Source organism: Rhinoderma darwinii, chromosome 1 (genome assembly GCF_050947455.1).
Source record: "Rhinoderma darwinii isolate aRhiDar2 chromosome 1, aRhiDar2.hap1, whole genome shotgun sequence".
In the NCBI taxonomy this organism is placed as follows: domain Eukaryota; kingdom Metazoa; phylum Chordata; class Amphibia; order Anura; family Rhinodermatidae; genus Rhinoderma; species Rhinoderma darwinii.
In genome coordinates this window covers 324501615-324518636 of record NC_134687.1, presented here as the reverse complement: position 1 = coordinate 324518636, position 17022 = coordinate 324501615, and the positions used below count along the sequence as shown (strand labels likewise).

Genomic DNA, 17022 nt, shown 5'->3' with positions numbered 1-17022 from the left:
GTTTGAAATGCACTGGAGGGAACGAAATAGTGGAAACCCCCGGAAAGTGACCCCATTTTGGAAACTACACTCATCAAGGAATTTTTCTAGTGGTAGAGTTAGCATTTTGACCCCACAGTTGTTTTGCTGAATTCATTGGAATTATTCTGTAAAGGTAAAAATCTACTTTTTTTTCTGAAAAAAGGTAGCCATTTTTAATTTTCACAAGGAATAAAGGAGAAAAAGCACCCCAACATTTGTAAAATAATTTCTCCCGATTACGGAAATATGCCATATGTGGTAATAAACTGTTGTTTGGACCCACAGCAGGGCTTAGAAGGGAAGGAGCGCTGTTTGTCTTTTGGAGCTCAAATTTAGCTGAAATGGTTTTTGGGTGCCATTTCGCATTTGCAAAGCCCCTGAGAGGCCAAAACAGTGGAAACCCCCAAAAGTGGAAACTACACCACTTAAAGAATCTATCTAGGGATATAGTGGGCATTTAGACCCCACAGGTCTTTTGCAGGATTTATTAGAATAGGGCCGTGAAAATGAATATCAACATTTCTTCCATTAAAATGTTGCATTTTTTCAATTTCACAAAGGATAAAGGGGGTAAAAGCTGCCCAACATTTGTAAAGCAATTTCTCCCGAGTACGGCAATACCCCACGTGTGGTCATAAATGGTTTTTCATTAGAAAGTAATTAACCCTTTCTGGACTGATCCATTTTTTTCTTTTCCTTTTTTAGTTTTTTCCTCCCCGCGTTCCAAGAGCCACAACTTTTTTATTTTTCAGTCAATAGAGCGGTATGAGGGCTTATTTATTGAGGGACCAGCGGTCGTTTTTATTGGTACCATTTTTTGGTACATACAACTTTTTGAGCACTTTTTATTACATTTTCAGGTAGAGCCAAGGTGACCAAAAAACAGTGATTTTGCCGTTTTAAATGCTTTATTTTTCACGTGAGACGCTCCATACATCACCCCCCACACTAAGACATTCTATGTCGTGGTGCGCGCAGGGGTTAATGTGCAGCGTGAAAATTAAAATTTTCCACTCATGCCATTTTAGTGCACTATATGTTATGCCCAGTTTGTGCCACTGAAGACAAATACCACATAAAATATTAACCCGGGTTCTCCTGGGTATGGCGATGCCATATCTATGGACGTAAACTGGTGTTTAGGCACGCTGCAGGGCTCAGAAGGGAGGGAGCGGCATTTGGCTTTTGGGGCGCAGATGTAGCTTGGTAGTAGTTCTGTTTGGGGTTTTACTGGTGTTTCAGTTTATAATGTGGGGGCATATGTTATCTGTGCGGGGTACATCAGGGTACATGTTATCTGTGCGGGGTACATCAGGGTATAATAATGCAGTAAATAAATAATAATCCGCAGATATGTGGCCGGTGTCGCACTGATAAATGGCGCCCAATCTTATCCGCTTTTGGAACACTCTGCACATTTTGCATCGCCATATTCTGAGAGCCAGAACTGTTTTTTATTTTTTCTCCACCGGAGCTGTGTGAGGGTTTATTCTTTGCGGGACAATCTGTAGTTTTCATTGGTACCATTTTGGGGTACCAGAAATTTTTTTTTGATCACGTTTTATTCCATTTTTTGGCAAGTAAGGTGACCAAAAACCATAAATTCCGACAATGTTTTTTTTTTTTTTTTTTATGGCGTTCACCCTGGGCTATAAATTACCAAATTCTATACTGCGGGTCGGTACGATTACGGCTATACCATACGTATATAATTTTTTTATGTTTTGCAGCGTTTGTGCAATAAAATCCCTTATTTATAAAATAAATTATTTTCTGTGTCACCATATTCTGAGAGTGATAAGTTTTTTATTTTTCAGTCAAAAACGCGGTGTAAGGGCTTGTTTTTTGCGGGACGGGTTGTAGTTTGTATTGGTACCATTTTGGCGTACATGCGACTTTTTGATCACTTTTTATTGTATATTTTGGGAGGGTTGTAACCAAAAAATTGTGATTCGGGCACTGTTTTTCGTTTATTTTTTTCGTGGTGTTCACCGTGCGGGAAAAATAATATTACAGTTTTATAGATGGGGTCGTTACGAACGCGGTGATACCAAATATGTGTACTTTTTTTAACGTGTTCATTTTTTTCCTATAATAAAAGACTTATTATAGGAAAAAAAGCAGTTCATGTTTATGTCACTTCAAACTTTTATTTTTACACTTTTTAGAAACATTTTTATTATCTTTTTTTAACTTTTTTCACTTGTCCCACTAGGGGACACTTAGACTTGCTTCTCTGATCGCTGCTGGAACACATTACACTACACACGTAGTGTAATGCATTCCAACTGTCATTGTGACGAAACTGTCACACTGACAGGAAGCATCGGAGGACCGGCCGGAGGCTGATCCTTTGAGGCTTCCGTACATGGCAACCCGGAGGTCATTGTCTGGCCTCTGGTTGCAGTGAGAAGGATCGCCAGCCCCCGCAAATACATGTGGGGGGCTGCCGATCCGCTGTAAACCTCTTCAATGTGGTGATCGCAATCGACCACCGCATCGAAGGGGTTAATTGCTGATTTCAGCGGCGACAGGCCGCTGATCGGCAACGGGGAGAGCAGGGCAGACACCCTGCACAGTTAACCGCCGCTGCGGTGTAGCGCCGCGCGGCGGTTAACTGTCAAAGCACTGACGTTACTGCACACATTGACATGCATTAACGTCAAGGTGCGGGAAGGGGTTAAATGTCTCAACAAAGGATCTATTGACAAATTGAAAAGTAGGGGTGAGAGTGGACATCCGTGCCGTGCCTTTCGGAAAATATCTAAATGAGGTGTATTATGTCAATTAACCGTAATTGTGGTCCTAGTGTCAGTTTGTAGGAGCGCTATGTAGTTCAGAAAAGTAGCACCGAATTTGCGCTGCATTAGGGCTTCGGTCAGGAAAGGCCACGCCATTTTACGCTTTCTCTGCATCTAAACTCATAAGCATAGCGAACCGGGCTCTGTGGGCTCCGAGCCATCACTGTGGCCGCCACTGCCGCGCACTGATTTTTTAAAAATTTTTGTCATGTTTAATTTTCTGTCATTCTCTTCACAGGTAGTGAAAATGGATGAATTAAAAAACATAGCGTACGTTTACCTCTTCACATCAAGGGCCTCTATTGATCCTGAACGTAGCATCAATCGCCAAATCAGTAGTGAAGAGTTGTGGAAGCAGCAGAAGAATGTATTGCCCAGTACTGCATCGCACTTGCCAAAAGGCAGAGGACAAGCTGGAACACTGGTAGCAGTGTCCAGGAAAGATCAAAGCAACGTAACAAAGCAACCTGTCATAGAGCAAGTCACCACAGGCCCTGCCTTAGATTTGCCACCACCTCTACCTCTGCCTAGGTCTGGTGAGCACATTGATGTCTTTGTGTCTGTGGCCTGCCATCCTGGCCATTTCGTCTTCCAACCCTTGCAAGAATTGCACAAATTAGAAGTACTTATGGAAGAAATGCTTTTACACTACAGCACCACTGAAGAGAAGCAGACGGATGTGGAGAAAAATAAACTCTATGCTGCAAAGGTGGATAACAAGTGAGTATCTTGTGTACAGAATACACTGCTGTAATTTGCCATTAGAAAACCTCTTAACACATCCAAATAATTGCTTGGAGAATGACCTGTATCACCTACATGGTTACAAAGTGCATCGCTGTAGGACTGTTTGCACTACACTGCCTGCAAGAAGATTCTACGCTATCATAAGGCAGTAGGGATCTTTGGTCTTCAACATCTTAAGGATTTACTATTAATTGGTAGATAAGAGTAAGGCCTCATACACACGAGTGTAGCCATGTGCACGGCCGTGATTTTCGGGTCGGCCGGCTGCGGACTGTCAGCCGCGAGTCGCCCACAAATTGCGGTCCATGCACATGGCTGCGGCCATTATTTTCAATGAGCCCGGAATGCAGAAGACGGCCATAATAAGGCAGGTCCGTTCTTTCTGCGGTGCGGGCTCCCGAGCCAAAAATTACGGTCGTGTGCATGGCCCCATAGAAATGAATGGGGCCGCAATTCTACCGTGGATTTTCGGGGGAATTGCGGCTGCAAAAGCACGTTTGTGTGCATGGGGCCTAATATAGAGGCATGTATACAGATATTCTAGAAACAAAGATCCTCTCTGTAAAAATACTGCTTTGTGTTTATGAATATCAGGTTGTTCTCAATGCATGGAACTGAGGCAGCAGGCACATTCACAGCATATCTTGTAAACATCTCTTGTGTTTTTTGTTTTTAGGTGGTACAGGGTTATTTTGAAAGGAATACTTACAAATTATCTGGTGTCTGTGTATGAGCTTGACTATGGCCGACATGAGCTCGTTAATTCCCGCAACATTCAGCCTTTGATTAATAAATTCAGACAGTTACCGTTTCAGGCTGTAACAAGTCAGCTAGCAGGTAAGTAGCTGGAATAAGTTGCTCACTTCTTGTAATCTTTTATCTAAATGGAGTTTTAAATTTGACAGGGTTAGTAAGGGTAAAGGTCCTCTTACATGGCCCCTCCTGGGCCGTGTAAACGAGCGCCCATCAACGAGGCGCTTGTTACTCCGATCGCTCTCCCCCATACATTATCATGCCAACAACGATAGTATTTTACATATTTAAAACGATATGATCAGCAGATTAAAGTTTGCTCGTTCATATGCTGATCGCTCCCCTGTTTACACAGGGAAATTATCGTCAAGGAGTGTTCTATGAACCAGCGTTTGCCCGATAATTGGCCCGTGTAAAAGGGTCTTAAGCCCAGACGTGGTACATTTGCTGTGGATTTGCAGTACAGTACGAGTGAATGGGGTTTTCTAAACCGCATCCACATGCAGGGGTAAACACATGCTTGGAAATCCGAGCATGCTGCGCAGCATGCTTGTGTGGAAAAACTGGATTCTCACAGCGGAATTCGTACTTTGCAATGCATAAGGTGAAAACTGCGGCAAAATGCACATTGGCCTTACCTCTACTTTTGTTTGAGTTAGGGGAGGTACAATATACGCGGCTTCCTGACCTTATTCAAACTGCGGCCAAGGGGTGGGGGTGTGTTTTTTGTTTTTTTTGTGTGTTTTTTTTTGTGTGTTTTTTTTTTGTGTGTTTTTTTTTGTGTGTTTTTTTTTGTGTGTTTTTTTTGTGTGTTATTTACATAAGACTATTTCCTGGAAATTATTCCCGTCCTGCTCCATAATAGCATGTTGCAGTTTGTAGCGTGTTAACGCGACCTGTTACAGCACTGTGATGACGTGGGCTTTAACCCCTTAACGACCGCCAATACGCCTTTTCACGGCGGCCATTAAGGGTACTTATGTCAGAGTGCCGCCTTTTCACAGCGCTCTGACATAAGCCCTGCACGGGTGTCCTGTGCCGGCTAGACCGGGTATTGAGTGGTCTGAAGACAGCCGGACACCTGCACTAACTGGTGGGATCGATCTCACCCGTTTAACCCCTTAGATGCGGTGCTTAATAGCCAGTGCCACATCCAAGTGGTTTTGGAGTGAGGGTGCTCCCTCTCTCACCCCATCGGCACCCTGCAATCGCAGGGTGCCAATGGTTTCTATGGCAACCGGGGGCCTAACAAAGGCCCCCAGGTCTGCCTGTGGTGGATGCCTGCGAAGCCATGCCTGAGGCATGACCTAGCAGGTGCCTTGTCCGTTTTACACTGACCGGCAATAATACTCTGCAATACAGAAGTATTGCAGTGTACTATAAAAGCGATCAGAAGATCGCACAGTGAAGTCCCCTAGTGGGACTAAAAATAAAGTTGATCAAAGTTTAATAAAGTTAATAATAAATAAAAATCCCAAATAAAAAATGAAAAACCCACTTTTTCCCTTTTTATAATACTTTAATATGAATAAAAAAAACATTAAAACATATTTGGTATCGTTGCGTCCGTAATGACCCCACCTATAAAGCGATTATGTTATTTAACCCGCACGGTGAACACCGTAAACAAAATAAAAAACAATTCCAGAATTATTTTTTTTGAAGGCTTGATGAACAGAAAACCGCGTGATAAAAAGTGATCAAAAAGTCACATGTTCTTCAAAATGGTACCAATAAAAACTAGAAGTCATCCTGCAAAAAACAAGCCCTCATACAGCTGCATCGGCGTAAAAATAAAACCATTGACTTTTTTAAAATGTTTTTTACTGTGTAAAAGTAGTAAAACATACAAAATCTATATCAATTTGGCATTGCCACAATCGTAATGTCCCACTGAATAAAGATATTATGTTATTTATACCACACCGTAAACGGCGTAAATCTAAGACGCAAAAAGAGTGGCAAAATTTGGTTTTTTTCCATTACCCCCAAAAAAGTTAATCAATAAATTATATGTACCCCAAAACGGTGCTATTAACTTGTCCCACAAAAAACAAGACCTTGTACAGCTATGTCGACGCAAAAATAAAAAAGTTATGGCTTATGGAATGCGACGATGGAAAAACACAAAAAATAGGCTGGTCATTAAGGGGTTAAAAGCTGAGCCGGTGCCATCAGTTGCTGTTGTCCGCTGTAATGTACATCTGACACTTTACTTTAATGGCTGGAACCGGAGAGCGCTGTTTAGACCCCAGGGTGGTCAATGCTCCCTAATTAATTCAATGGGGATGTCAAACCCGCAAAAAAAAATAGGCAAGTGTTGCGGCGACTTTTGAACTCGGGGGGAAAAAAGCTTTTTTTTTTTTTTTTTTTTTTTTTTGTTGACATTTTAAAGGCATGGTGTCGCCCCAAAAACATGTTTTTTTTTTAAAATTTAAACATTTAGTGTGTGGGTGATAAAACATTGTTCAAATTTTTTTTATTTTTTTCGCGAGTCAGGAAATATTATAAATTTTTTCAAATTTATAATACTACCCATTTTTGGTCACTAGATGGAGCTGTTTGGAGCTAGTTCCCAAAATTGCAGCATTGCAACATTGGGTTAAAAGCTATCGCTCTAGTGAGCGCTCAGCATCCCCCCCCTCCTTTATCCTGGCTAGTGCCGGGATAAACGAGGGGTTTGAAAGGTTTAACCTCCTACACTGTGTGTCGCCATTTTTTGAGGTAACCCACAGTGTAGTAGGTTTACATGCAGTAGTAAACACACACAAACACTAACATACATTGAAATCGCTTACCTGCTCCTGCCGCCGCGGCCCGTCCGCTCCCTTTGCTGCCGCTGTTCCATGTGCACTTGTCCGGAAGCCGCGACCGGAAGTAGTAATATTACTGTCCGGCCGCGACTTCCGGTCCACAGGAAAATGGCGCCGGACGGCGCCAATTTAGAATAGGACTGTGTGGGAGCGGCGCATGCGCAGTTCCCACACAGACGCCGTACACGGCAGTCAATGGGACGGGAGCCGTTCGCAGTCCCTATGGGACTGTGGCTGCCGTATTCCATGTCTGTGTGTGTCGTTAATCGACACACACAGAAATGGAACAAAAAATGGCAGCCCCCATAGGGAAGAAAAAGTGTGAAAAAAAGAAACAGTAAAACACAAACACACAAATGAAAATAAACGTTTATATTAAGGCACTAACATCTTTAACATATAAATAAAATATTTGTGATGACACTGTTCCTTTAAGGATTCGCAAGAAATACCTGCTGTCAATAGTTGCATCGTTGGAACAGGTTTCTTCCGTCCGTCAACATTCGAGATGCTTTCCTTCACATACCTACCACTAGCGCTTCCTTCGTTCTCGTCGTTTTCATTTGTCACCCTATCCTTTGGGTTCCACAGGTCTCCACCAGGGTCCTGGGGACTGTTATAGCACTTCTCCATGCCAGGGGAGCTGCTGTTTTTCCTTACCTGGGCGACCAGGTGGAAGCACCCTTAAGACGGGAGAAGCTTCAGTCTCCACGTCACCATAGACCCGTTACTAAGTTTCGGCAGGATCATCAACCAAGAGAACTCCACCATGGTCCGATCTCAGAACATGAAGTTTCTGGGAATGAACTTCTACACCAGGTCGGCAAGAGTCCAAGTGAGGAAAAGACCCTTCAACAGCAGTGGCCCTTCTTATCCGAAACACTACCTCTTCCATCTGTTTTTCATGCAGGTGCTGAGAAGATTGCTATCGACCTTTTGATGCAGTACCACATGTGCAATTCCACTCCAGGTTTCTCAAGGGAGTGATTCTTTCACAATGGGACAATTCTCAGACTTCTGTGGACAAATTGTTTCTCCTGCCCTCTTGGATTCGTCGGGCGTTGTACTGGTGGAAGCTCTAGCTGGGATGATCCTTCCTTAACTCAAGTGGCTTGTCATGTCAACAGATGCCAGTCTGTCTAGTGGGGGAGGGGCACATTTTGGCTTCCACACGGTACAGTGCATCTGGTCGAAGGAGTCCTCATCCATACAAGATCAACCTTCTGGAACTGAGGGTGATCTTCCTGGCCCTCTCCGATTGGGATAAACTTCTCCAGGGTCGCCCTGTCAGGATGATCAGAACAACTCTATGGTGGCTCCCTATTGAACCATAATGGCGGCACCTGGAGTCGATCGCCTCTGTTTAAGTCCCCTCTGATTTTTTACATTCATGTTCCAGCTCGGTCAGCAGGCCACAAGCCAAGAGTTAAAAAAGACTGGATCCAGGAAAGTGGTCTTCTGCAAAGTTATTGGAATATCTCTGGGTGAGAAGTGTGCATCCCATATGTGGATCTCCTTTGCGTCATGTCTAAAGCACAAGGGCATGGGACTATGCGACCAGGGCATGGGACAAGTCCTGTCTCCTGTTTGTCCTTCCCTCCGTTCTTGTTCAAGGTGCAATCCTAGTGGCCCCAGACTGGCCCTGCCAGGCCTGATACATTAATGTACTGTACTCTACTGGTGAACGCAACTTGGCCTCTTTCAATTCGACCCAACCTTTTCCCAAGTTGCACTATTCCACCTCACTTTTCATCAGATGCATTTAATGTCTGTTCAACCAAGGTTCTGAGGGCCTGGTGTGTGGGGGGGGGGGGGGGTCGGGGTCTTTTTGAGCCAGGCCATCCAGACCATGTTAAAGGCCAGAAAAACCTCAATCAGCCAAGGTGTACCACTGTACATGAAAGGCCTACCTCTCCTGGTGCGAACCGCTTAGACTCCATCCGATACTATATAGTTACATAGTTTGTAAGGTTGAAAATAGAAATGGGTGCATCAAGACTAATCTATAATCCTACCATGTTGATCCAGAGGAAGACAAAAGCCCTTTTTTTTTGTTTTTTTGGCATGTTCCATCTTTCTTCATCTCGCCTTCCATATCAATGAAGAGATTGTTCTCCCGTTCTTCTGCCCCTCCCGATCTTATCCGAAAATGCCAGTTTTGCCTTGACTTAGCAAGAGCAGTCTGCATCTCTTCTCGCTGCAATGGAGTCGTTTTAACGCTCCGATTTTCTCTTTTGGCCGCTTCTGAAGGGACCATGCAGGGGGCACAATCGCGCATTGGATTCAGTCTGTAATTTCGGAAACCTTATAGGTTCACGGGTAAAGTTCCTCCCCTTCGGGTCACTCCCCATTATAGTAATGCTGTTGGTGCCTCCTGGGTTGGCAGGCATCAAGCTTGAGTTGCTTACGTCAGCAAAGCTGCTAGCTGGGCTTCGGTGCACACCTTCAACAAATTTTTCCGAAATTCATTCTCTGGCCTTTTCTGAGGCTAGTCTGGCTTGCAAGGTGCTTGCAGGCAGCTGTTAGGTGGGTCGCATGGCTGTGCTCTTTTTTTCTTTTTGTTCCCACCCTCTGGGACTACTTTAGGACATTCCATGACTCGATGTCCCACCCCAATGAGAAAATATGATTTTGTACTCCCCATAAAATCTTTATCGTATTCAATGGGTTACACTGATTCCGCCCTCTTGTTTGGTTGTTTCAGGCTTTGGGACCTGTTAAATTTTTTTTTATTATTATTTATTTTTACATATATTCAGACTTGACAAAAAGGCCCCATACAAACAATTAACAATAACTACTATTCTACCTTTCTTTCTTCCCCACAGATCTTTGTTTTCAATATAAACAACATCTCTAGGTTATATCATCTTGTCCTTCAATAATAAACGTATTCAGCAAACAAAACAAAAAAAATTAAAAAAAATGACCGGTTATTCCTAACTTTTCTCCAGGGACCTTGGACAGTGTTTTGTTTTGGTTTTTATTTTTTTTGGTGTTCTGCTTCTGTACAAACTTCTTAGAGGGAATGTAAGTTACTTTATTTTTATTATATTTTTTTAACTTTTTTTTGCTGTATTTTTAACCCGTTAGTGACCGCCAATACGCCTTTTCACGGCGGCCACTAACGGGCTTTATTCTGATGCATATGCCTTTTTACGGCACTGCATCAGGATAAAGTAAACAGAGCAGGGAGCCTCTGGCAGCTGAGGGCTGGGGGTGTCCCTGCTCTGCCGTGTGAGATCGATATTAGTATCGATCTCACCCGTTTAAACCCTCAGATGCGGTGCACAATAGCGAGCACCGCATCTGAGTGGTTTTGGAAAGAGGGAGGGAGCTCCCTCTCTCTCCCACCGACACCCGGTGATACGATCGCCGAGTGTCTGTGTCTCCAATGGCAGCTGGGGGCCTAATAAAGGCCCCCAGGTCTGCCTGGAGTGAATGCCTGCTAGATCATGCCGGAGGCATGACCTAGCAGATGCCTGTCCGTTTTAAACGGACAGGCAGTAATACACTGCAATACTAAAGTATTGCAGTGTATTCTAATAGCGATCGGAGAATCGCATATTAAAGTCCCCTAGTGGGACTAGTAAAAAAAAGTTTAATAAAGTTAATTTTAAAAAAAAGTGGAAAAAAAAATGAAAAACCCACCTTTTCCCCTTACAAAATGCTTTACTATTAAAAAACCAAAATAAAGTAAAAACGTTACACACATTGGTATCGCCGCGTCTGTAACGACCCCGACTATAAATCTATTACATTATTTAACCCGCATGGTGAACGCCGTAAAAAATGTAATAAAAAAATATGGAAAAATTGCTGTTTTCTGTGAATCCTGACTTTAAAAAATTTGATAAAAAGTGATCAAAAAGTTGCATCAACTCCAAAATGGTACCAATAAAAACTACAAGTCTTCCCGCAAAAAAAAGCCCTCATACAACCGCATCGGCGAAAAAATAAAAACGTTACGGCTCTTAAAATATGGAGACACAAAAACAAACAAATTTGAAAAAAAGCGTTTTTACTGTGTAAAAGTAGTAAAACATACAAAAACTATACAAATTTGGTATCGTTGCAATCGTAACAACCCGCTGAATAAAGTTATTGTGTTTATATCACACGGTAAACGGCGTAGATTTAAGACACGAAAAAGAGTGACAAAATTTCAGGTTTTTTTCTATTTCCCCCGCCCCCCCCCCCAAAAAAAAGTTAATAAAAGTTAATCAATAAATGTCCCCCAAAATGGTGCTATTAAAAAATACAACTTGTCCCGCAAAAAACAAGACCTTGTACAGCTATGTCGACGCAAAAATAAACAGGTTATAGCTCTTGGAATGCGACGATGGAAAAACGTAAAAAATGGCTTGGTCATTAAGGTTTAAAAGAGGCTGGTCATTAAGGGGTAAATTCTTCCACAAGGTGGAAAGTATTAAAATGTAAATAATAATTTGACATGTTTTCCTTTGTTGGCCACCAGAGGGAGCACTTCCCAGAATTACAGCAAGGTGAATCAGGCAAAACAGCCTGACCTACAGCTGCTGTAAATGTGGTAGGGAGGCTCACCCCCCCCCCCCCCCTTCCCTATTTTTGGCTACAAGCCAGGAAAAGTTGTCTTCAAATTGCTAAGCAGAGTCCAGCTCAGTTTTGGGAGGGTCTTTGGCAGAAGCTACAGGACACACCAAAAGGCTAAGGGTATGTGCACACGACCACGCAAAATACGTCTGAAATTACGGAGCTGTTTTCAGGCGAAAACCGCTCCTGAATTCCAGACGTTTTTGCATGTACTCGCGTTTTTCGCGGCGTCTTTTACGGACGTAATTGGAGCTGTTCTTCATTGGAGTCAATGAAAAACCGCTCCAAAAACATCCCAAAAAGTGTCCTGCCGTCTTATGACAGCGACACGTAAAATTACACCTCGTCTGAACTAGGGATGCATCGAAACTTCGATACTGTTTCGATACTGTTCATCCCCAAACAGTTCAATACTGTTATTTCATGTATTTCGATACTTAGCTGTGCGGCCGCACAGCTCAGTATTGTATCACAGAATGCATGAGAGCGGGGCTGCGGCAGTGTAATACAGCCATTGCCCTGCTCCTGAGTCCTAACAAGTGCGCGCTGTCAGGATGATACGATGCGGCCAGCGCTGCACTTATGAGCGGCGGCACTGAAGACAGAACATGGCAGGCGCACTGCAAAACACCCCCATGTTCTGTTTTCAGTGCCTGCGCTGCCGCTTATTAGAGCAGCGCCAGCCGCATCACCTCATGCTGACAGCGTGCACACTTGTTGTCAGGAGCGGGGCAATGGCTGTATTACACAGCCGGAGCCCCGCTCTATAACGGCGGAGATCAGAGAAACCTCTCATCTCTGACGTTATTCCGCTGAAGGCTGCTATCAAAGCTGACTGCAGCATTCAGGGGAAAATGAGAAGGGGGAATGCCCCTTGGATCTCGTCACAGGAATCCCTGTGACGCGATTGAGGGACATACCATATATGGGCAGACCGCTCATGGTCCATTGAAGGACCCCAGGGCTGTCTTACCATATTTCCTATTAGGGCATACTTAGTACACAGGCAGTTATTAGGACATACCTATCAGTACACAGGCTAATGTACTGTATGTGTATATGTATGTATATATATATGTGTGTATATGTATATATATATATATATATATATATATTTATATATTTTATTATTTTTTTTATATATGTGTGTGTGTATGTGTATATATATATATATATATATATATATATATATATATAAAAAATATGCCAGTACATTAAAGTTTAAAAATAAAGTAAAAACATATAAAGTAATATGAAATAAAAAAAATACATACACATTTTTTTTACAATAAACATTAAAATAAGTCTCTCAATACATAAAATATACACATTCGGTATTGGCGCGGCCGTAATAACCTACACAACAATTTTTTAGCATTTATGAGGAGTACGCTGTAAAAAAAAAATAAAATAAAAAAACTGCTTTCTTTCACTTATTGTGGGGCACGAGGTGTGATGAATTTAACCTCCATGTGCCTCACATTAAGGCTGGTTATATACGAAGCTAGGAATCCCTGCCTCACTGCAGGACAACTGTCCCGTACTGTAATCATGTTTTCAGTACGGGACAGTTGTCCGGCAGCGACGCAGTGACTCCTAGCGTCGTACATAACTATGATGCTAGGAGCCCGGCTCCCTGCACTGTGTTCGGTCCGGGACTTTGCGGCCGAAATACGTTCCGTCCATTACGGACGTAACATGGTGGTGTGAACCCAGCCTTAGTGTGAGGCACATTCAAAATTCATCACACCATGCTCCTCACATCAGAAAATGGAAGAACTTTTATTTTTTATTTTTTTTAATTACTGTTGGTAAAGTATCGTTTTGGTATTGAAATCCCAATACTACACGAAGTATCGGTATCGAAGTCCAAATTCTAGTATCGTGACATCCCTAGTCTGAACTGAGCATCGTAAGACCCATTGCAAGCAGACGTATTGGAGCCGTCTTTTCAGGCGTAATTCGAGGCGTAAAACGCCTGAATTACGTCTGAAAATAGGTTGTGTGCACATATCCTAAGAATGATGAAAGTCAAGAGGGAAGACGCTGTGGTGAATTAGTTTTCAGTTGACAGGTTCACACGGCTTGTATTTGACTTTGTTTTTTACGCGCCGAAAAACGCGTCAAACGCTTGATTAAGCTTCCCATTTTCATCAATGGGAAAGCGCACTGTTAGTACATGCAACACGATTCTTTACGCGAGCGTTTTTAAAAAATGCATTGTGGAAAAAAAGCATCTTGTCAATTCTTTGGCACGTAAAGCGCGCCAAATGTTCCCATAGTCAATGAGACTCCTAATTACGCAAAATGCGTCATAAAACATGTTAAAAAAAGCCGGCATTTTAAAAGACTTCACAAGAAACGCTAGTGTATTTCACATGTCTAAACGTTGTCCGGTTTTTTTTTAACCGGCGTGTGAACATGCCCTAAGGGAATTATTTTTCATTGGCCTGTAGTTTATATTGCGGTGCAGGGGAGAAGACAGAAGTCGCTGTAGATTTTTGGGTTTTATTTTACTAACTTTATTTTGAAATTTTGCAGGTTCTGCTCGACTAGGTCGTAGATACGTTGGACTACTTCGATCTACATTTAAAAAAATAAATAAAATGGTTAACGAGGGTTCTGCGGGGGAGTTTTTATTTGAATAAAAAAAATGCTTTCTTAGGGTGTATTCAAACAGTGCGGTTTTGCCGCATATTCGACACGCAACCAAAAACCGCATCTAAAAAATTGTGGTAAAAACGCGTGCGCTACTCTGTGGTTTTCGGCTGCGCGGGAAAGACGCGGCAAAACTGCACTGTGAATACACCGTTAGGCCCTGTTCACAGTTTTTTTTTGCAGGCAGAAAAAAAAATGTGCTTCAGAATTCCATCAGGAATTTTGAAGCCGAATTTTAAACTGCCTGCACTGTTTTCGCGGCAGTTTTCGTTCGTGGCCATTGAAGCTAATGCAAGAACCATGAGCAAAAACGCCTCCGAAAAGATTTCAATGGGAGGTCAGAGACGGAAACCGCAAGAAAGGAAATGCCGCTTTTTTTTTCCCCCCTGTGAGTGGTCAAAAGCCACCCAGGAAAAACCCGCCTCTGCCTCCCATTGAAATGCAGGAAGATTTCGGGAGTTTTATGGTGCGGATTCCGGTGCGATTTACGCATGGAAATCTGCGCCAGCAAGCTCTGTGTGAACAGGAAGTTATATCCCTGTTATTTAATACTTTATTACCACTATAGTAATGGCAGTGGTATGTTTGACGTCCATTACTAAGGAGGAGCTTAGTGTTAGCCAGTAAAAAGGCTGCAACTAACCCCGCAAGGAAAATCGGAGTACGATCCAGTACCGGACCATCTGTAGTGATGGTCGGGCACTGGGGCGTCCACAGGCTGGCAGTATTAGGCTGGGAAGGCCTAAAAAAAACTGTGGTCCTTCCCACCCTGGTAATGCTAGGCTGCGGCTGGTTTATTGTATCTGGCAGGTTATGAAAAATGGGGGGGGGGGGGGCGCCACGTCGTTTTCGTCCATTTATTTATTTAACCAGCCAGATACAATAAAACAGCTGCAGCCTATCATTACCAGGGTTGGAAGGGCCACAGTTTTTGGCCTTTCCCAGCCTAATAATACCAGCCTGGGGTCGCCCCAGTGCCAGACCACCACTACAGATAGTCGGGTACTGGATCGTACCCGGCTCTTCCGGATACCCCTGGTGGCGGTGAGTACCTTGGTAATAATGGGGGGGTTAGTGCTACTTTTTTTTTACTGGCTAAGCCTAAGCCGCGTCTTAGTAGTGGACACTGTCTAACAGACAACTGCCATTACTAAGGTGGTAATTAAGTATTAAAAAAACCACAGACGTAAGAAAGTAATTTTTTATTGAAATAAAAACTGCCCCACACAACCCTCTTTCACCATTTTATTTAAAAGTCGATAAAAAAATAAAAGTTAGTAATATGCCGCTGCATCTTCATTCCTTCCTCCAACTGTGAATCGCCATATAGTTACACGGTGGTTCACAGTAGGAGCAAGGAACGATGCCAATCAGCTGTTTTGAAGGAACGGCAAGCGCCGCCGCTCCATCGAGCACACCGGTTATGTTTCAGGGGGGGTGTGTGGGGGCACTCGATGGAGCAGCGTTGCTCGCCGCTGATCCTTCAAAACAGCTGACAAGCGGCTGTGAAGGATCTGTGGCGCTAGTGTGCCGCTGATCCTGCATAGCCGCCAATCAGCTGTTTTAAAGGAGCAACAGCGAGCGCCGCACCCCCCCGCACCTCTTACCTGCAGCCGATCTTGTCCAAAATGTCACTGGCTTTCCCCCTACAAGCTTTTACACTGGGTCGCTCTGAACTGCGCATGCACAGTACCGAGCGAGACGGCACAAGCACAGGATGTAACGAACGGGAGCCGTTCGATATGTCCTATGCCCTGTACCTCTCATATTCCCTCTGTGTATGTGTCGTTAAGACACATGCACAGATGAAATAAAACATGGCAGCCCCCGGTGAATTAAAGTGTTGATGATAAAAAAAGGACATATAAAATTTTAATAAATAAAAACACAAATTACTAAAAATAAAAAAATGTATGACACCTTTCCTTTAAAGAGGCTCGGTCACCAGATTTTGCAACCCCTATCTGCTATTGCAGCAGATAGGCGCTGCAATGTAGATTACAGTAACGTTTTTATTTTTAAAAAACTAGCATTTTTGGCCAAGTTAGGACCATTTTTGTATTTATGTAAATGAGGCTTGCAAAAGTCCAAGGGGGCGTGTTTAAAGTAAAAGTCCAACTGGGCGTGTATTATGTTCGTACATCGGGGCGTTTTTACTACTTTTACTAGCTGGGCGTTCTGACGAGAAGTATCATCCACTTCTCTTCAGAACGCCCAGCTTCTGGCAGTGCAGACACACAGCGTGTTCTCGAGAGATCACGCTGTGACGTCACTCACTTCCTGCCCCAGGTCCTGCATCGTGTCGGCACCAGAGGCTACAGTTGATTCTGCAGCAGCATCAGCGTTTGCAGGTAAGTAGCTACATCGACTTACCTGCAAACGCCGATGCTGCTGCAGAATCAACTGTAGCCTCTGGTGCCGATGTGTCCTCGCTCGTCCGACACGATGCAGGACCTGGGGCAGGAAGTGAGTGACGTCACAGCGTGATCTCTCGAACACGCTGTGTGTCTGCACTGCCAGAAGCTGGGCGTTCTGAAGAGAAGTGGATGATACTTCTCGTCAGTAAATCATCCCTCCTCCGAAAAAAAGGACCATTAAGAATCAAGTATCCCAAGATGGTACCGCTGGTGCAGGACAAGTTGTATCAATGGTACAAC

General features: G+C 43.4%; 1 protein-coding gene across 7 annotated transcripts in view; it reads left to right on the top strand.

Annotated features, from left to right (window-relative positions):
- Positions 1–17022, top strand: part of TDRD7 (tudor domain containing 7) — a 99721-nt gene that overhangs the window by 80174 nt on the left and 2525 nt on the right. For all 7 annotated transcript variants that reach the window (XM_075825637.1, XM_075825634.1, XM_075825638.1 and 4 more), the window contains 2 exons: positions 3061–3542; positions 4246–4406. In XM_075825637.1, coding sequence (XP_075681752.1) covers positions 3061–3542; positions 4246–4406 — 643 coding nt within the window. The remainder of the gene's footprint in view (positions 1–3060; positions 3543–4245; positions 4407–17022) is intronic.